This window comes from Artibeus jamaicensis, unplaced genomic scaffold (genome assembly GCF_021234435.1).
Source record: "Artibeus jamaicensis isolate MK-2021 breed Jamaican fruit bat unplaced genomic scaffold, CSHL_Jam_final contig_718, whole genome shotgun sequence".
NCBI lineage: Eukaryota > Metazoa > Chordata > Mammalia > Chiroptera > Phyllostomidae > Artibeus > Artibeus jamaicensis.
The window spans coordinates 4,894,155-4,915,126 of NW_026521936.1; the positions used below are offsets into that span (position 1 = coordinate 4,894,155).

The following is a 20,972-nucleotide window of genomic DNA, read 5'->3' on the forward strand; positions in this document are numbered from 1 at the left end:
TCCCTGAGGAATTCGGACACCTCCTCCGGGAGGGAGCCCTGGCCGGAGAGCGGGCCCCACGTGGGTACCTTTATGTGCCACGGCATTGGCATCTTTGCTCTCAAGTTTCAGAAACCAACTTAAACTAGACAAATGAAATGCAAAACACAATATTTCATCCAGACACAGGAGCATCTTCTGAAATTGTAGGGGAAAATGCCTTCAGGCCTCTGGAGGGGAATTACGTCTCTTCCCGGCCTTTGCCTCTTGCCTCTTTGCTCCCTGCCTCCCTCCTTTATTCCTCTGGGTCTGCAAACCTGCTCTATTTTCTTCTGCGCCCCCACGTCGGCCGTGGGAAGAGGGTGTGCCCTCGGCCACCCTCCCTCTTTCTCCTGTGCTTTGTGACGATGGCCAGGAGTCAGTTGGAATAGTTGAAGTCCCAGGTCGGCCCCACTACTCCAGGCTGAGGGGGAGCAGAGAGGGCTGGCAGGACGGAAGTGTGGCCGCCGGCACCCATGGGTGGGGGAGGAGGGCAGAGGATGCCACGCCGGAAGGTGGGAGCCGGGCAGCACACCCTTCGGAAACACTGAGCTCACATTCCTTTCCTCTCTGCCATGAAATCGTTGGTGGTTCTGGCCCTTAAGAGTTGTTTGTCAGCCACTTAATCTTTATGGAGGGTCTTCCGGGGGCTTCTGATGCTGACCAGTGATGGGTGGGGCTCGCCAAAGAGCCACCTGGTCTCAGACCCGCCTGTGGGTCTCAGTGCAAGTATGAAAAGACACCCATTATGTCACGGTGCTTTTTAACCATGGCAGCCACCAGCAGCCACGCAGGAGGTACCCACACTCGTTTTACCTTCTGCCACTTACCTGCCTTTCCTGCTTCCACGGAGCGGATTTCCCAGGGCGTGACCCGTTGTGGAACGTCTTCTGACCAGGACACGCTGCTCTTGTGACTTGTGAGCCACACGATGTCTTTGACACCGTCCCATTACCGTGGATCTGCATCAGACTGAAGGGACGAGCAGCTTCGGTTTTGAATTCATTTCATAAAGAAGCTGTCGGGCACCGTCCGTTAAACTGAAGACCTTCAAGTAATGTCAGGCCTTGGGCTGGGCTTGTAGGTAAAACATGATGGAGATGAAACTTAAAAACATATATAATTGCAGTTGGTAATTTGCCCAATCTGCGTTGGCAGTCACCTTGGTGATGGGAGGGGGTGTGACCTCAAAGGGAGCGCCCCAGGCAGGGGCAGGGAGCCCTGTTCTGTGAGAGTCCCCTTCAGAAGTCTCCGAGTCGGTAGGGACGGAGCTCGGATCCGGGTCCAGTGTCTCAGGCAAAAATATAGGAGGGGGTGGAGACCCCCCAGGGAACCCCAGTGGGGACAGTCATCAGAGACAGGAGGGAGGGACACCCGTGGGTGTGCCTGTAATAACGGGGAATGTCAGCCCCTCTCTGTCACGAGGAGAGAGACGGCTCCTAATTAATCACCAGGCCGAAAAAGCGCAGCTGGTCCGCTGAACTTAATTTCTAATTAGTGACATCAGCGGAGGGTTTCCGAGGGGTCAGATCCCATTCCCTGCCACCTGCCACGCACTCGGCAGTGGCCGCCCAGCCGAGCCCCGCCCTGCAGTGACTTCCAGTCACTGAGGTCCCATCACACGAAATCAGATCTTGTGGCTTCAGCTCTCATCTCTTCCTTACACTCACAGCCAGCAAAAGCAGCCCAAAGTCCTGAGGAGACCAAACAGCGTTGGACGAAGGGCAGGGAGACATTCGGGGAGCAGGGAAATGTCCCAGCTCCAACTGCGCGCTCTGCTGGCCGGCAAGCACCAGCTCCGCCGGCAGGCCCGGCTGGTTCACATGTACCTTCTGGACATTTACAAACTTTCTATTGCCTAAACTCGGGTCTAGGTATACCTGAGAAAAGGCCCCTTGCAGTTCAGGGAGCCAGACTTGGTCTCCTATCTCCCATCCTTCTGAGAGCCTGCCTGGTGGGAGAGACTGACTGGCTGAACCACAGAATGTTGGGAGAAAAATAATGGAATCCACAGCCTCCTTCCCGAGTGAGGGGCCCATCTGGTTGACCCCTCTGCCATTAGTGAAGGGAAATAATATGCAGAATTGCCAGCTGTCCCCATCGTGGCTGGCAAGGCCCGGACCTTCACTGCTGCTGCAGGGCTGGCCCCTCCCGTCACCCCGGGCACGTCTGTCTCTGCAGCTTCCTGGGCTCCAGTCTCCCCCAGCAGCTGCCGTAGGAAGAGGCCTTTCTTCCCTGCAAAACTGGTCTCCTGCTCTCGCTTCTGTTCAGCTCACCTTGTACTGCACACCTTCCGTAGCTTCAGCCGTGAGGGGCCGTATTTACATGACATGAGACAGACCTGCCATGTGCTACATGCCTGAAACATTCCAGGGGGCTGTTTGCTGTGGGGGAGTAGAGCCCCTCTTCCCTGCGGAGTCACTGACCTGCGGCCTGGGCCTCCCCTTTTTGGAACCCAGCCAAGGTTAAAACTCCAATTTCCCTGACTGAGAGCTCCAACGCAGCAGTGACAAGTGACAGAAGGCGTGCGGTGCCGCCGTGTTCTTTACTTTCTTTAAATAGAGCCGGGAGTCGAACATGCTCTGGAGCTCTTCCCGTACTGCACAGCAGACGTTCCCGAAACCTCAGGGCCCAGGGAGAGCAGGAGACAGTAAGGCGGCATCTTACGTTTGCTACAATTGTTACAAATCTTAGTGTGCTCCCAAACACATTGGCACTTAGTGTAACAATTTGCTACAATTGTTACAAATCTTAGTGTGCTCCCAAACACATCTGTTTACTGAGCAAACAGATGTCTTTTGTCTCCCATGCTTCTTGCACTGTTTTAAAAAGTGTGTTGTTATTTTTTCCAATCCTCACTGAGGACATGTTTATTGATCTTAGAGAGAGAGGAAGGGGTGGGAGGAGAGAGAGAGATCAGTTGCTTCGTGCCCTGACCGGGAAGTGAACCTCCAACTTCTTGGTGAACAAAACAGCTCCAACCAGCTGAGCCACCTGGCCAAGGGCAGACTTCTTTTCTTTTTTCCACTTATCTAGCTTCCAGTTTCTCTAATTTTTGAACTCAGCACCTCAGAGTTTGCATTGCAATCTTCGCTCCTGATCATAGACATAAGGCAGGAGGAGAAATCCTGGGGTACGTTGGAAGCTCGGGCCAAGATAAGATGCACCATTAACCCAGAGCGAGAGGGCACACATATGTGGCCCGATGTAAGGGCATGGGCGGGCAGGGACAGCAGGCCCGGGTCACGCTGGCACCCGAACACTGTGCTGTCTTTGTTATGTTACTTTATCTCTCCGATCCCCCTGCACAATCCCACACCCAATATCATGCTGTCATCACGCATTACTGAGATAACAGCCTTCCGCAAAGATGAATTTAATATTTCAAACGTCAACCACCTCGGCGAAAGGTTGAGTCTGTTTTTAGTTCACTGTTTGCTGTCTTTTTTGCCTGTGTTAAAAATAAACATGAGCATCAACCACGTCGCTGGGGACAAAGCGATTGCCAGCTCTGGATGTCAGCTTGCATTACCTTGCTCAGGACCAGCTGCTCCCTGTGACCTCGTTAATGCAACTGGGCTGCTAGTGATGCTCGGCTCTCTGCGCCAATCACACGATTGCTTTCCTGCCAGACGGGCCAGCAAATAACAGCTCCTTGCTAGGCAAGTACTTGCAGATTCGGTCGTTCAGCAGACAGTCCCTGAGCACGACCGTGACCCCAGGTTTGCCCCAGGCATTGGGAACAGATGTGTCTAGGCAACTGTCATAGAGTAGCTTGCAGTCTGGTGACGACACAGGCATTGGATACATACTTTAATGGCGCCATAATGTTGCCAAAAAGCATTTACAAAGTATCGCTCTTGTGTTCAGATGACAGGACAATGAACTCTGCCTGTGAGACCAGGCCAGGCTCCCCAGAATGTCCTGCTCGGTAACTAAAGACAGCAGATGCGTTTGCCCGATGAGATGAAGAGGGAGAAGAATATCAGGAAGGAGAGATGGAATAGTCAAAGTGGGGAGGGGCAGGGGTATGGGAGGGGCAACTCGCTGCAGGAGCAGTGAACTGAGTGGAGGGTGAGGAGGGCTCAGGCATGGCTCAGAGGCAGACCCCAGGGGCCCAGACTTCCGTGTAGTGATGGGCAAAAGGCTTTGCCTTTGAGGACAAAGCCGAGAGCCTCAGAGAGGGCCCTGAATGCAAAAGGGAGACGCGAATGTGTGACAGATCACACCTGTGTGATCTGTCCCAAGGAGTACCAGGGACTCGGTTTTTCTGTAGTGTGCCCAGAATCAGCCACTTCTCACCACCTCCCCCCGGGGCAGACCTCCGTCGTCCTCTGCTCACCCTCCTCTTCCTGCCCTCGCTCTCGCATTTGGTGTTCTCCACGTAGCAGCTCCCACCGGGCGATCCTTCTGAACAAGAGGCCCAGCCATGCGCTGCTGTGCCGATGTGCCCTGCACTCAGAGAAAAGCCGAAGCTGGCACCGTGGCCTTTGGGCCCCACTCTCTGGCCCCCACTCCAACTCCGCCCTCTCGCTCCGCTGGGTCCCCTCACTCAGGACCCCGTCTCCGCGCTGGCCCCTGCCTCCTCTCTGCCCCCCACTGCAGTCCCACCTGGGTGTGTGCTCTCTGATGGCCACCCGGGCTTCACTGTGTTCAGGCTGGGACAGTGAAAGGCCATAGGTGGGCAGCTCGGACCGTGGAGATGACCTTCTTGCAGGTCTGGAGCCTGGAAGTCCAAGGCCCAAGTGCTGGCCGTGGTGTCTGGGGACTCGGCTCCTCACGGAGCCTTCCCTCGATGCCCGTGGGTGGGAAAGGGAAGAACACCTGCTCCGGCCTCTTGTCTCATAAGGGCACTGACCGCATCAGGAGGGCCCCACCCTCCGGCCTCACCGAACCCTAACCCCCACCCCAAAGCACAGTCTCCAAATGCTATCACATTGCAGGGCGAAGCTTCCGTGCCTGAATTCAGGGGGACGCAGCTCCGCCCTGACGTGTCTCCTCCCAGCTGCATCTCAGTTCCGGGTCAACAGTCACTCTTTGGGGAGAGTCATCTGGCCTGCTGACATACAGGCAGCTCACAGGACCCTCGTCTTGGTTCTCCCTTCCTGTCTTCATGGATTTACTGGTTTGTTCCTTGTTCCCTCCTCCCTGCACTCGGATAAAACGCATTTGACTCGTTGGGTTGATAACAGGGTCATTGCCTTGTTTTTTTTACTGTGGCATCCAAGGGTCTCAGCACAGGGTCTGGCAGAGTGAGCCCTAGGTGACTAAGGGAAAGAAGGAAGGAGGGAAGGGAGGGAGGGAGGGAGGAAAGAAGGAAGGGAGGGAGGGAGGAAGGACAGACGGATGGAAGGTCTGTCCACCTTTGTGGAGCAAAGGGTTAGCCATGAGCAGACCTTCCCCTTTGGTTGGCTCTCTAAGGCTTGTGCACACCAAACAGAACCGGGGAATCTATCACAGCCTCATTCCTACCATCCCAGGCAAAAATCTATAACTCTGCTGAGAAATGCATTACTGAAGCTCCACATTTCAGGGGACCATTTATTAACTTCCTTTGCCCTTCATGGGGAGCAGGGTCACTTTTTGACTCAAGTTTTTAATAATTCAACTCCGGCAGGTTAAGAGGAGAAAGTCTGACTGCCTGAAGCCGCATTAGACGTTCAAACACACACACACGCACACGCGAACCTGCCTCCGGTCTCCAAAGCCCCATCGGTGTTCTGGTCCCTCCTACTGAAAATGGAATGTGCAGAGAGAGGAAGTTAGAAAAAAGGGAAAATTGTGTTGTCTGGGACTAGCAAGATAGTCTGTGATGTTTTTCTTTTTAAATTGTTTTCCTATTATTGTTTTTCCAATATTGCTTGTGCGGGGAAAAAATTATCTGCACCCTGGAAAATGAAATTTGGTGAATGAAAACACAGTCTGATAAAGAGGTTCTGCTTGCCCGTGAGTACGGAGACCCCGGTTTTTACCATGAGAAATCTCCTGGATGGCGGCGCGCAGAAACGGCACGCACAGGCCGGGACCGCGCTGCTCTGCTCTCCCGGTCCGTCTTGGTTCCGCCGCTGCGCCCCGCCCCCTGCGGTGGTCAGTGCTGGCTCGGCTCGGCGGGCGCCGTCCTGTCGTAGTCCAGGGAGTGTGGGGAAGCGGTCCCTGTCGCCTTTCCCACTCACGCTTCCATCCACGGTAGCAGCTTCCGTCTCACAGCGTGCATCCCCATGCTGCACGTGTCTGCAGAACCTGTGTTGCTCATGTTTAGGATGATTCCTTCCCACCTTCCCTTCCCTGGGGGGCTGGCCTTCCAGGGCCCCCGTCAGGCGTTCCTGGGGAAGCCACCCTTGTCCTGCCGGGCAGTACTGTATGGACAGTTAGAAAGAAGGATGTTTTACTGGTACATGATTCTGTCTCCAGCCCTCACTCTACCTTCAGGAGCTGAACAGAGGGGCTTCTCTCTTCCACGTGATCTTTCCAATAGATGGAAACTGAGTATTTGGTTTTCGGGACTGAACACTCCCTTCAACTGTGCCTCATGTGGTGTGTTTTGCGACCATCTGTCTTCTGGTCATCCACATGGGGCAGAAGCAGGTTTACCGTCATGGGTGTGTGAAACACAGTGTTCATTCCAGTGTGACTATTTATCAGTCAGTGTGTTGTTTTCCATATGGACGCCTGCAAACCTCCCCCCACCCTGTCCCCCTGTGTCTGTGGGCTTTCTACCTCTTTCCTCATCTCCCGCCTTGTCCTGGCCATCGGTCCTGGGCGTGGCGGGCCAGGCAGGGGCACCCTGGTGACATCCGAGGGCTGCCTCACTGCGCATTTACAAGTCCATTGGTTACACTGTTGCAGAATCGCCTCTCCAAGTTCGGGCTCACGTGCCCCGTGCACAGGAGAAACCAAAGCATTGATTTAACACACTGGTGTTTGGAGGTGGAGAAAGGTTCATTCGATTGGCCAAGATGAGAAGAGAGGGGAACAAGATCTCTCAGACCTGACCCCCCCCAAAAGCAAAAGGACGGCGTTTTTATGTAGCTGAGGAGTACGAGAGGGGGCGTGTCAGGGAACTGAGACAGCAGTCTGATGCTTTGGTCACATTTTTCCACACCAAGCGCTCTGTGGCCCTGCAGCTGTCTCCTCCTGCCTGTGAGTAGAAAATTTTGTGCCCAGAAAACTCCACTGTGAGAATGGGGGGTGGGAGGAAGAACCAGGATTCTGCAAAATATCTCATCATTGTGCGTCAGTGACGTGATCCTCCCAGCAAAAAGCAGAAGGTAGACACCTGGTGACTGTTGTTCATGCAGCGTCACTGTGCTTCCTCGGCCAGACCCTCCTCCCCTCCCCTCCCCTCTCCTCTCCAGAAAAGTGTGCGTTCAAACATTTCTCCTGGAGCCTGCCGTCCAGGCCTGCAGACCGCAAAAACACTCCTTCATCTTTGACTATACGCTCCGTGACAAAAGCAATGGAAACATTGAAAGCCCCTGTGTGTGTCCTAATTAAGAATTTGATTACTTCCAGCTGCCCCAAAACAAAACAAAACAGGGGTATGAAACTCTCAAGGGGCTCGGCTGCAGTGCTCCTCGCTGGTTAAGAAAGTGGCAGAAAGCAGAAGTCCTCGGCTGGTTGCCTCTGAACGTCTGATAGACGGGTTTAAAGTAGAATTTAGAACTCCAGGTTCTTCTTCTTGGGAACAAAAATTCAAAATACATCACTTGTTTGAGCTGATGAAGCAATAACATGAACCGTGTCCTTCCAGATCCGGAGGAAGACTTGGTGTTGAGTATTGATACATTCAGTTTTGCAGACTAGTGAGTATCTATGTACTAGGTTTTGGTTGGTGACCCTGGCATTCAATCTGATCAGTGTTTGAGAAATGTCTGCAAGAGGTTGTCCACGCTATGTTGGTTTAGGGATAGAACTGCTTTGAGATTTATGCAATTCACGAATTTGAGGGAAAGGGCTGATTTTCCTTGTAATTGCGGGTAAAGTGAAAAGCTGCCAAGTCAGCAAGATCCTATCACTTCCGGGTATTGGCGTTCTCACGAAAAAACCTGATCCAGTAGGAAAGGAGATTGTCTCTGTATAACATGGTGTCGGGATTCCATGCCTGTATTGAGTCTTATTTTTTTAAATATTTTATGTATGTATTTTTAGAGAGAGGGGAAGGGAGGGAGAAAGAAAGAGAGGGAGAGAAATATTGATGTGAGAGAGAAACATTGATCAGTTGCCTCTCACACGCCCCCTACTGGGGACCTGGCCTGCAACCCAGGTCTGTGCCCTGAGCAGGAATGGGACTGGCGACCTTTCAGTTTGATGAATGAGGCCCAACCCACTGAGCCACACCAGCCAAGGCTAGAAGTGCAAAAAGTCCTTTGTAATTGATCAATTAAATTGTGGATGGCAAATAAGAATACTGCTAGGAATTTCTAAGCAGGTACAGAACTATGTCTTGCTCAGACTGTAACAGCTCTCAGAATATTTATTTAACAACGTAGGTAGCAAATGTTTGCTGCTTTGAGCTGAATTTTCCTTAATTCTCTAGCCTAATTAAGCCGGCGTTGAGTGTTTGGAGTCTAATTTTTCTTGATTTGATCATGTGGACGGTCAATCTTAAATATTTAGATGTCCGGTATTAATTATTTGCCATCCCATAGTCAAGTATCAGCTTTGTTTTGATTTGTAGCCATTTGGTCTAAGAACATGTAGTCTTTGATAAAGAAGTATTTAGGTATCACCTTCTCTGTTTTAGAGGTCGCCGCCATTCAGTTTCGTCCTGACTGGGGGTCAACACGTGTCGGAGTGCTGGGCTGTGACGGGATATTCTGTGATCTGTGTGCAGGCAGAAAAACTCCATCTGCAGTGTGACCATCTGTCTCTCTTCACCCTGGGGAGTCCCAGTTGCCCTTGTCTAATTAATAATTATAATTATGAATACATCAGTATTACATTTCCAACTTACTATTAATCTGCAATGTCACTTCCTTCGCCTCTCACCGGATCCCAGTTTGAACTGCAAATTACGTAATCCCAATAATTTGACAGGGACTAAAGTTTTGGTTCAGCGGGCAGCATGCCTGATTAAATTCCTAGATTGATTCCCCCTTTAGCATTGTCTACAGATGTCACCTCCCAGCCCCAGTCCCTGCTCCAATGCAAATAGAACTCCCAGCAGGGGACGGAATCCCAGTATAGGGACAGGTGCGTCACCCCGTGAAGATGGTCCTAGGGTGCCTGGAAGCCTTGTCTGGGGAACCGTAGAAGGAAGACAAGGCTCAAGTTAACAAACAGTGTGGCGTCAACCAAGACAGATGAGAGAGGACTTAGGGCTGGAAGATGGAGCACACTTGGCTTTGACTTTCTGGGGGAGCACAGGTGGGCTGTAGTGAAGAGAAAACCCTACTGTCCTTACCCTGCGCTTCAGGACCAAATTTATTCAGCCAAGAAACACCAAGTTCCCACAAAAGCCATGAGCGTAATGGAATATGAGATTCTTTCTTCAGGTTTGGCCACAGTACAGGGAACACAGGAGACTGAGGAACGAGCTGGTCACGGCCTAGGGAGGAGAACACGCCTCGTCCCGCGGTTCCGTGACCTGGGTCCTAACTTCGACGGAAGGCGTGGCGTGGGCGTGTTTTGTCTCTTTCCTCTGCTCACCCAGTGTCTCCTCTATGTTGTCGCTTTCAGGAGCTGGTGGGGAGCAACCCTCCGCAGAGGAACTGGAAAGGAATCGCCATCGCACTCCTGGTCATCCTGGTCATCTGTTCCCTCATCGTCACCTCGGTCATCCTGCTGACACCAGGTACTTCTGTGTATTCTCGGAGCGGCTCGTCCCTGCAAGGGGGAAACAATGTCTTTTTCCCTACTGGTTGTTTAAGTCACTACGTATGATACAGTTTCCATTTCCCAGGTTCCAGTTCTCCAGGTGCCCCTGGTGAAATGATGGTGTTATGCTGTCGGCGAGGAAGGTCCACCTTATATTCTTTGGGTTTGTTTGCTTGACTGCTGACCAGGGGGAACCCTCCGGTTAAAATTCACAATTACTTATCCATGTTTGATGAGCTTAAAGCCAGCAGCCTGATAAATCTAATCATTGTAGATACCGCACAGCATGCTGGGTATTGTATCAAGGACGCAGTAAGAAAATTATTGAGACAATGTACATGAGTGTGTGGGCTAAGGCTAAAGTATGTATTAGATGCTCCTGACGACATAAAAGAAGGGTGAACACAGTCGGAAGTCTCTCAGGGAAGGAAAAGTACGCAGAAATTGTCAGCACAAAGCCTGCAGCAAAAACGTGTGTGTGCGGACGTCATTCCCCAAAAGTCAGGGGCACAGAAGCTTCGAGGAGAGAGGGGCCCTGAGGAAGGAAGTTCTCGGATGAGTTCGTGGAGGGGCGATAACAGAGGCGTTAAGGTGAGGGCGACGGGAAAGCGTCCTTCTCGACGGCCCGAAACCCTGGCCAGGCGTGGACAGTGTGTAACGACTCCCTCCATGCGTGTAGTCGTTCCACCGCCTGTGTGTGGGGGCGAAACCAGGTCCCCATCCTTAGTAAACAGACTGGAGGTCTGTTACTGGCCTTTCCAATGACAAAATACAATGTGAAAAAAAACCTTCCACAGATACAGAAAGTGAAGACCATGGCATATGTTTAAACTGTCATCACAAAACTTCAGTGAAAAGATGCCGAGCTTCACCCTGAAACCCAACTAGATACAGTTTTGGCCACAGAGGGACGCCGTGGGCCAGTATTTCGCATGAATTTGGACGCACACACGCCTCCACCAAATCCTAGGAAGCTGAACCCAGCGACCTGTGAAAAAAGGACCAAAAGGGGTTCATCCCGGGGAGGAAAAGTTGGTTTCACACCTAAAAAGGCACAGGCGGCACACCTGCGTCGGTGGAATAAGGCGGGGAGACCATTGTTTCCACGGATGCAGAAGGTTGGCGGGAGCACAGAGGCTGGACCACGGCGCCCGCAGCGCGTTCTCCCCAGGAGCCAGGAAGCGGAAACAGCCCGAACGCCCTCCGCCCGTGGAGCAGGCGAGCAAGTGCGGCCTCTCTGCGCCGTGGAAGATTCCCCAGCGGAGAAAAGGGGAGAGATGCTGCTACACCCAGCAGCACGGGTGACCCCGGAAACCGAACAGGAAAGCTGACCGGCGGTTACCAGGCAACCGAGGCTGCGGGCAGGGACCCCAAGAAGCGGCCGCTAATAGGTACGAGCTTTCCTTTTTTTTTAGGACATACTGCTTTCGGAGAAGTTTTCGGGTCACAGCCACTCTGAGAGGACGATGCAGAGATTTCCCATGCGTGCCCCGCCCCCGCTCAGGCGCCCAGCCCCCCGTTACCCACCTTCCCGCCGGTCGGCACAACCCACGCGCCCACACTGACGCGCCCAAATGAGGCTTCCCTGCGGCGCGATGCGAGTGTTCCGGAATCGGGCGTGGGGGGAGGAACGCACACGTCTTCCTGAAATATGGGTTTTATTTCTGTTAACCTGTTCGTGTAAACGATGTTGCGAAAGTGGTGTAAAAAAAATGTGGAGGTGTGACGGTCCCTTATAGACGAAGGAGCCCCAGAACCACATCAGCGGCAAATCCGAAAAAAGCGTGTAGCCTCATCCCGTGTGGGGGGGTTGTGAGTAAGCCGGGGTCGCCTGAGATGTTTGGGTGCAGGGTTCTGTACGGTGTTGAACACACCCGGCCGACCGGGAAAACCTGGACTCACCTGCCGGGAGGTACAGGATGGAGCTGCGAGGAAATGGGGAAGGAGGGAGGCAAACACGGGGGAGGGGGGGCGGCAGAGCAGGCTCTGAAAAGTAATCCAGTCGCTAATGAATAGCAACACAAGAAGAAACCCGGCTTTGCACAAACACTCGGCCATGAATCCCCCTCGGCCCCACCCGGTACTCGTCCTAGTTCCTGATGAAGCTGCTGAGGATTTAGGTCAGCTGGGAACTGGACTGACTCGCATCGTCTGTGAATAGGGAGGCAGCCCGGGTCCCTCGGCTCCAGCGGAGGGGGCCTTTGTGCCTTTCCTGTCCTTTGCACAGAGCGGAACCCTCTGTAACAAAGTGACTAGCACAGGTTTGACTCTGTGGTTGCCCCGCACTCACGCTGGGACGCGGAAAGGAAGGTGGCTTTAGGAAGTGTGGCGTGACCCACCCTCCCGAGTCCCCGGGAGCATCGGTGGCCTCTGGCTGTCATCATTTTAAGGGAGAAGAGGTAGATGGCAGCAGCTCTTTCCATAGTGGCCCAGAGCGGCAGGGCTGGGTGGGGTCTTCTGGCCTGAGGACGGGGACTGGGAACCACATCTGGGTCGCTTCCCACCATGTGCCCATCTCCGCGTCACATGGGGCTGTCCCTCTGTCTTCTCCACGGTCTGGGGACCTGTGCCAACTGCTGTCTCCCAAGGGCAGCCCCGAATCCTGGGAGTGTTGGCATTCATTCCGGGTGCTGCGGGGGGCAGTGAACAGAGAATACAGTCGTCTAAACCGCTGTCTCCAAATGCGACAGCCCGTTGTCAGGGCGACAATGATCCAGAGCAGCTGGGCGGTGAGGCTCCCACGACGACTCTCGCAGTTCCAGAAAAGTCCGGGAAGAGCGCCATTGCTCCTAGTCTTCTGTTAAAATTCAGGGCGGCTCCACCTCGGCACACTGAGCCTTTGGTTCTGTCAGGTTTGTGCAGCTTCAATTTCTCTGTCCAGGACGCTCCTCTCCGGGGCTGCCTGTCCCACCCACCTCAGGCCTTTCACATCCTCTCTCCTTTCTGGATGGAGCAGTGGCTTTGCTTCAGGGTCCAGGATGCTGGGAGGCAGAGAGAAAGTCGGATCATTCCCCGGCCCCAGTGGAAGAGCCTCCTCACACGGTGCCGTAGCACCGTCCATTTGATCAAATATTAATGATCCCTGGTAGGGCCGAGCAGCGCATGGAGCTCAGTGCTGGTGAAATGTGGGGAAGGACGAGACACAGGCCCCCCAGGGGGGGCGAGCGCACTTCCCCAGGAGGATTGCATGGGAGTGTCGCCACCAATCACGTGCCAATAACTGAGTCGTTGACCTTTGGGCCGGGAGTGGACTTCAGGGCGGGAGCAGCGTCCACCGGAGCAGGAAGGCTGAAGTTTAGATCTAAAGATGGACGGTCCTCAGAGTCACAACTCCGAGGCACATTTGTACCTCGGTGGGTACCTCCCCACCGCATCTAGCTCCTCCCACCCAGGCTTGCTTCCGTTTTTCTTGCAACAACTTAGAAAGCAAATTGTTGTACTTCTTAAAAGCAAATCCTTTCTCCATTGCTACCTATTTCTGGTCTTATGTTCCGGTTCATTGAAACTCAGATCATAGCATCTGCTTTCCCCTGCTCCCCGGAAATCTGTTCTGAGCGCACTGGCTTCTGTCAAATGTTTCCAATCACCTGTGGGTCCCGCCTCCCACGCGTGTGCGTGGCGTCGGGCCGGGTTGTGCCGCCGATGGGCCCCGCAGCAATCATTCTGAGCAACAACCGCCTTGTTCCGCGGTCCCGTCAAATTATCCCCACTTACGCACGATGGATGTGTTGTAAAGATCAAATTAAAAGTGTGTGAGGCCCCCTCTGCTGCCAACGGTTGATCCCCGATGGGGACGTGCCCTTTTCAGTGTTGCCGTTCATTTCTCCCTTGCTGGTCCGTGCTCTTTCCTAAATTTCTCTTTGGAATAATGGAGTCAAAGTTACCTTTTTTAAAAAATTCTTTTCAGCGATACAATGGGAGCCTCTGCCAGGTCACAGGCAGTCCAGGCCCGCTGCGGCCGGCTCCCGTGCCAGCGTCCTGGGGAAAGAACTCTCCTAGGTCTCCTCCGCAGCCACAGTTACTGGGGCGGCAGCTGGGAAATCAGCAGAATCATGTTTGCAGTAACACAGCCCTGACCGTTTATTTTCTGTGGGTTTTCACATTCCAGATGGGGAAGGGTGTGTGATGGAAAACGCTAGAACACCCCCCAGCGGTAGAGCAATGAAAAAAGCCTTGGATACTTGAACGTCATCTGGAAGGGCAGATTCGGGGTGAAGGCCACACAGAAGTTAGAGGCAATGACGACTCACTAATCTTTTGGGGAGGAGCGTAACGCAGAGATTGTTTTTATGCCATTGAAATTGCATTCCTGGTTGATCGGGGTCTCATGTCTATAATGGCATGGCTAGCTCTTGGCTTATCTTTATTAAAAAAAAAAACAATAAATTCAACTGGACTCAATAGGCTTCATTGAGAAGACAAATCTAGCAAATTGGCAGTCACAGCTCATAAATCAGATTCCCCTGCAGGGGAGTCTCTGACTAGGCTTGCGAGGCCGGAACTCAGGCAAGTGTTCCGAGCTTAGGCTGGAGTCAAAACACCAGCATCATGGGTTTTGGAGGGGGGGCAGGGGGCTATATTATAATTACACTTGAGAGAATCCCCCCCACCTAAGAATGGTTACTGCCAGTTACTAGAGCATGTTCTGCAAATAACACTTTCAAGGATGTTTAAAATGGCCTTTATTCTGTAGAGCAATTTTAGGTCCACAGCGAAATGGAATGGAAGGGAGATGTTTCCCGTGGAAAGTCTGCCCCCAGACGTGCCTTGTCTCCAAGATTATGAACATCCCTTACATAGATGTTCATAACGTCTGGATCCAAAGATCCAGCCTCGTCATAGGCCACCTGTGGCCAATGACTGTGACCAGCTCGGCTGTCCGAGGAGGCACAGCTTGCCCGACAGGTCTCGGCCGGGGTTCCCCCGCCCTTTGGCACCGTGGTTGTGCTCCCCAACGCCACGGCACCTGCTCACACTCCCCTGCCGCTTGTTTCCGGGGTGAATGGTGTCCCCTGTAGCTGTGAGATACCATTGCGTATTTGCAGACTGAGGTCAGCCGGCAGATGCCCACGGAGACTGCGTGCTTCTGATGGACAGATAATTCTCACTGGGACCGTCCGGAAAATGGGGAGATGGCTGAGCAGGGGGTGCTCTGGTGGGCAGCTGCAGGGCGGCTGAGGAGCTCAAGGCTTTGATAAACACATGCAGCAGAGATGGAGAGAAATCCACAAGGATGGTCAGCATGAACCATAAACATCCAAGGTGCTCAATGGACCGAGGGTGCCTGGTGTGGGAGCCTTGCAGGAACACCTGGGTGTCAGGAGGTGAGGCTGCAGGTCGGGGGTGGGAGCAGGTTGCGAGGGTCCCAAACCCCAGGGATGGGATTTGACACCGTCATCTAAAGGCTCTGGTGGTTGTGACAAGTTGTACGTCATAACTAGTTTCAGAATCTAGTGAAGCTATAGGCCATCTTGTCATTGAAGAGGGAAAGTGCATGTGTGTGCTCATCCAAACTGGGGTACATTTGGTGAAGTTCGTGGCCCTGGTCCACCCGACCATGAGCATGCGTCTAAACCCAGACGTTGCTGTGGACCCAACAGAGGGCTTCTGTCGCAGTTACAAAGCGCCCGGCCGCCCACGTCCCCACTGCCCACGCCGGTGCCGCTTCACACGAGGACGAGGAGTCGAGGTGTAAATAGTCCCGGAGAACTCGGCGGCTCAGCGCCTGTCTCCTCTACCATCGCCGTCAGCCTGTTGGCCAAGCCTGCGGTCACCGCACATCCTGTCTCCTGCCATCTCGGGAAGGAAGGGAACCTCCCAGAACTTTCCTCACGGATCCCGGTCCACCCTGGAAACAGCTCCTCTTTTGCTGTAAAAAATAATATCGTAGGGCCCCCCCTTAGCCATGGGGGGTGGGTGGGGCACAAGGGTTTCCTGGCGGTCAGCCTGCGCCGAGGCAGATGAGCCCCAACAAGCACGAATGCGCGGTGTATAAACTGCTTTGGCGACACCATCCGGCTCCTTGAACGGGAGCGGAGAGCTGGCACGGTTCTTGAAACTGAAACCAGGCCTGCGAGGGAGTTCTGACGGAGTCTCCCCACCGAGGCAGTTGATTTACACCGCTGCTCACCGTGTAGTTTAGTGGTGAACTTCCACAGCTCTGAGAAGTGGGCCTTCACCGTCTCTTGCAACTCTTCATCGTTAGTTCTAGAAGGAGAGTGAGTTGCATCCTGCTTACTTATGGATTCTCACCCCCAAGAGCTGTTTATCTGGAGGACGAATGGCCTCGGGTGCTTATTATTCACGCTTGCATTTGGCTAAGGCAAGTGCATGTACATATTTATCCATTAAAGGGCGCTTTTCAAGGCAATGCTGCGTTATGCAGCCATGAAAAGCAGTGAGTCTCGTTCTGGCACCGAGCCATTCCCGGAGTCTGGCGCCTGGTCTCTGCGAGAGCCTCTCAGTAAATTCTGAGTGAGTTTTGGGAGATTTCGGGACCCCACAATACAAGGGGCTGGCTGATCGAGTTGTTCTTATTTCTGGGGACTCTCTGACCCGTTGGGAATCAATGGCATCCATTCAGGAGTCTCGGGCCAGTTACCAGAGCAGGGACAGGAACAAAGAAATCGATGATGTGATAAAACCGGAGGCCTGGAGAGAAATTGTGCAGAAAGAACTGGGCGGGTCATGGGGTCGGGGTGGGCTCGCACTCTGGGCTGGGATTGGCCGCCTTCTCTTGTAGGCGGGGCTCCTCTCAACAGCCTGTAGGAACAACAGGGATCATCTGTGCAAAAACGGTATATGAGGGGGCACCCCCCAAAAATCAGAATTTATTTATAAAAATATTGCATACTTATTCTTCCACGTGTAAATTTCAGTCACTTCAAAGTACTCACCATTCGAGGCAATACGCCTATCGAGACATTTTTCCCACAGCTCACAGCAGTGTTTAAACTCGTCAATGTGGCTGCCTTTTGGTGCTTCTGCTCTGTTTTGTTTCTTCTCTTCCACACGGGCCACACATTTCCCTTGGAGGATTTTTTTCATCTGGGAAAACAAAAAAAGTTACTGGGGTGAGATCGGGTGAATAGAGAGGGTAGGGTGTGGGGGTCCTGCCATTTTTAGTCAAAAACTGCTGAACACTCAGTGCAGTCTGGGCAGGTGGGCTCGTAAATCACCCATCATGCAATGGGCAAACACGTTGAAAGAGTCTTAAAAAAAATTCACTGCAGCCAAACACAGCCTCTCACAACAACGCCAGCTGGTGCACGGATCCAGATGGGTTCCTAGAACACTCACTCAGCGGGGAAGCCTGTCCCACAAGGGCCCCGCCCTCCAGAGAATAATTCCGGGCTTTTTTTTTGGGGGGGGCCCTCATACATGTGCACTTTCTCACATTGTGGTTTCATAGTCCCTGAACCCCAGGATATTTCTAAATTGGCTCAGTGCTTTTATGTGAAGTATTACAATCACCGGCGATGAGGTTAAGTGATGATTTTCAAAGCCTCAGATTGAAGCAGCCTGTTCTGCCCCTTGGTGTTCCTTCATACGGGTCGTTTATGTCTTGTTTTTAACTCCATATACATGTGTGGTTACTGCGTTTTCAGAGAAAGTGGTGGCATAGTCGGAAGTGGGAGGGACCATCACGAGGGGTGTGGTGGGCGAAAAAACGCCTCCTCGAGCCCATCATTGTCCTGATGTCTGGAACCTGGGACTGCCACCTCACAGGGCGAGAAAATGGTTGTCACAGACGTGTGTCAGAAGCATCCGAGATGGGGGACTCTCTGGATGGCCCAGGAGGTCCTGCACCCCACCCCCTGCATCTTTATAAGCAGGAGGCAGCGGGCGATTTGGCCCAAAGAGAGAGGAGACAGCGAAGCGTCTGGGGTGGGGCGCAGCCACCAGAAGCTGGAGGAGACAAGGAAGAGACAGTACCCTAGAACTTCTGAGAGAGAGCAGCCCTCGTGATGCAGAGATTCCGCCCGACGGCCCCGATGCTGGGCTTCCAGCCCCCAGAACTGGGAGAGGACACACTTCTGCTGCAGTGAGCCACCGGGTTTGGGTCTGACAGCAGCCGCAGGGAACCGAGGGGGCGGGGGGAGTGAGCACCTTTGCCTGTTCTGGCACAGCCGGGACTCAACCCAGGAGGCGTGACCGTGGACTCACGGGGAGATCAGAGCTGGAAGAGGGGCAGGCGCTTTGGGGATGGGGAATGAGGTGATGGCCGTGGCTGAGCCTCATCTTCCCGCTTCTCTGCCCCCACTCACCCTGGGGGCCTCTCCCTGACTTCCACCACCACTGCAGGGCCCCTCATGGCTTCACAGTGGGGTTCTTCATCATCTCCGCTCCCGGGGAAGGAGCTGAGACGCAGCCACGACGGGACACACGTGTGGTCTGCAGCCTTGGGGAGGGAAAGACCCCGCCCGTATCCCTCACGGACCTAATTCTTTTTACTATTTTGCGAACCTACATCAAACAGATAAAGCGCACTTACGGGTCCTACGAAACGAGCAGAAGGAACCGAGTGAAACCAGAGCAATCCACAACGTCGTAACAGTCCAATGGAAAGTGTACATTTTGTGTGACAGGTGGTAGCAATTTCGGAAATTCAGTCACCCCTTAAAGGGCGTTCGAGTGGCACTGGCACTTGTGACGCAGGTGTTTTGGGGTTTCCCACGCCCACCCGAGGTGCACTGGGGGAGAGTGGTCTCCCCCACGTCTCTGTGGGGGGCACCATGCTTCCTTGTCCACACAGCAAGGGCGCAGTCATTTGGGACGATGAAAGCAGCTGACCGGGTCACTGGTGCCTTATGAAGATACGTAGCCTGGTTCAGATGCTAAGTTGTGGTGTGACTATGTGCTTAGGGCCAGAATACTACTTTATTCACATGTACTGTCCAAGTAATATATATTATAGGGATATATATATATATATACATACACACACATACACAGTAGGAAAAGACATTAAATCAACAACCCAAGTCACATAAGATAGCATTAATTTTCACAAACTCTCAGTTCTACAGCCAGCGCCTGGACACCGTTCCTTTCCCCGTGTCTGACTTCAGGTTTCCCGGTGTGCGCCCTGTAATTCTTCACACTACGCTCAGAGTCAGGATTCACAGAACTGCCTACCCACTGCCCTTTACACTGGTCGTGTTTGAAGGGTCAGCAACAGCCAGCAAGGTGGATCCGTGATGGTTTATGCTTTTAAAGAGTCTTCTGGGCCCTGGCCAGGGTGGCTCGGTGGGTTGGGTGTCATCCCGCAAAGCAAACCGTCACCAGTTCGATTCTTGGTCGGGGCAGATGCCTGCGTTGCAGGTTCCGTCCCTGGTTGGGGGCGCACAAGAGGCGGCCGGTTGATGTTGCTCTCTTGCGTGGATGTCTCTCTCCCTCCCTTCCCCTCTCTCTAAAAATAATAAATAAATTTTTTAATGGAAAATCCCTTTAAAGCATTCACAGTTTTAGACACAAATGCACATTTCTGTCGGAGAGCCTGACATTGGCCAAAGCCAGGGACAAAACTGTAAAACCCTGTCACCAAAGAATTGTCTGGGGAATTTGGGTGAAGCCAAGTCTCATTTCTTAAAATCCTTCCGGAGCCACAGTGCGTTCGTTGTTATTTGGACCATGACTTTTCTTTAACCAACCAGCTTTCTTAGCCTTCAGTGTAGGTGCCGCAGTCCCAGAGGTAGCTCTAGGGATTCCATTCCGGGATTCCATTCTGAGATTATTCATTCTCGTTTTGTTAGGTGATCCCACAGACATTGGCATCGATTCCCAACAACCAGCCACAGATTTTGCCATAAAAAATTCCAACAAGCCCTGTGTGAGCCCAGGCCGTGGGAGCTGGCTGAACAGCCGGACGTTAGGGAGAGAAGTAGAACACAACACCCCAATGTACAGACTCGCCGACCTGACCCCTCCTGCTGGACGCATGGCCCGCACACCTCCCGCGGTGCCGAGGGTCGCTGCGCACAGTAGCACAGCCCAGAACCGGGGGTGCGGCCCCGAGTCTCCCAGAACAGTCGACTGCCTGCCTCCGCCTTTCCCTCTGAGAGGGCAGGGATGTCGCCGGGCACCTGGGTGCGTGATGTGCCTCCGAAATGGTTACAATTGAGGGTCCCTCATTCACGTAACAGGTGGGGCCCTGGGAGGCACCACTCAGTGCGTTTACGCCATGAGCTTAGGCTCACGGGCCAGATGCGGGGCTGGCCTTCCATCCTTGAAAAGGAGACAGTGGGTTTTTGTGCCTTGTGTGGGCGAAGCCTCTTCAGGGGCAGGGCTGAAAGCCCCCCAGGCTTTGGGGTCGGGACATCAGATAAAAGCCGTCCAGTTTCTGGGGCCTTCTAAGCCCACGCCATTCGCGACACGTCTCTGCCGACCTGGGGGGTGTTGGCCAAGCGCCGTCAGGGCTCATCCCAGGAGCCAACTCCCAAGCACGGAGATCAAGGGGACACAGGGCAGCACCTGGCCACTTGCACCCAGACATTTGGGGTGTGCTTCCCTCTGAACAAGCACTGACCCCGCCCCCCGGCCACACACAACCAGGGATGTGTGAGGCGTACAGAGAATAAATACCCGAGAAACACACCCGCTGGGTTTGAACTCCCAGCAGCCCCACGGCGGCCAACAGTTGGCCTTTAACAGATGCTGAGTGAACGATGGATGACATGGTGCAGCCAAGTGTCTTTCTAGACTTTGTTCCTTCCTCTTTCGCCGCCCCCGCCCCCACTGCTCGTCAGTCAGCAGTACTCAGACCTAGAAGACGTGCTTCGTCGGTGTATGTAAGGCATGGGGAAGGCGTGACACGGGCCACTGCACGGAGTCCCAGACCCCTTGCCATCATTTTTGATGGTTTAATTTTTTTTAAAATAAAAACTGTGGCTGGCTTTTTTGTTCAGCGTGTATCTGTAGAAATTACGTATCACCACCTCTCTTAGTTCTGAATGGCAGCTGAATGTTGATGTTCCTCTTTTACCAAGAGATAAAAAGTGTAACTCTCTGCCTCATTTTTGTTCCCCCAGCGGAAGATAACAGTGTGTCTCAGAAGAAGAAGGTCACCGTGGAGGATCTCTTCAGTGACGAGTTCAAAGTGCACGACCCCGAGGCTAAGTGGATCAGTGGTGAGTCCT

At 53.2% G+C, this 20,972-nt stretch overlaps 1 protein-coding gene across 4 annotated transcripts in view; it reads left to right on the plus strand.

The window, feature by feature from the left end:
- The window catches only part of DPP6 (dipeptidyl peptidase like 6), a 532,157-nt gene that overhangs the window by 346,245 nt on the left and 164,940 nt on the right, over nucleotides 1-20,972 (plus strand). For all 4 annotated transcript variants that reach the window (XM_053671913.1, XM_053671915.1, XM_037131931.2 and 1 more), the window contains exons 2-3: nucleotides 9,697-9,811; nucleotides 20,865-20,963. In XM_053671913.1, the coding sequence (XP_053527888.1) occupies nucleotides 9,697-9,811; nucleotides 20,865-20,963 (214 nt within the window). The remainder of the gene's footprint in view (nucleotides 1-9,696; nucleotides 9,812-20,864; nucleotides 20,964-20,972) is intronic.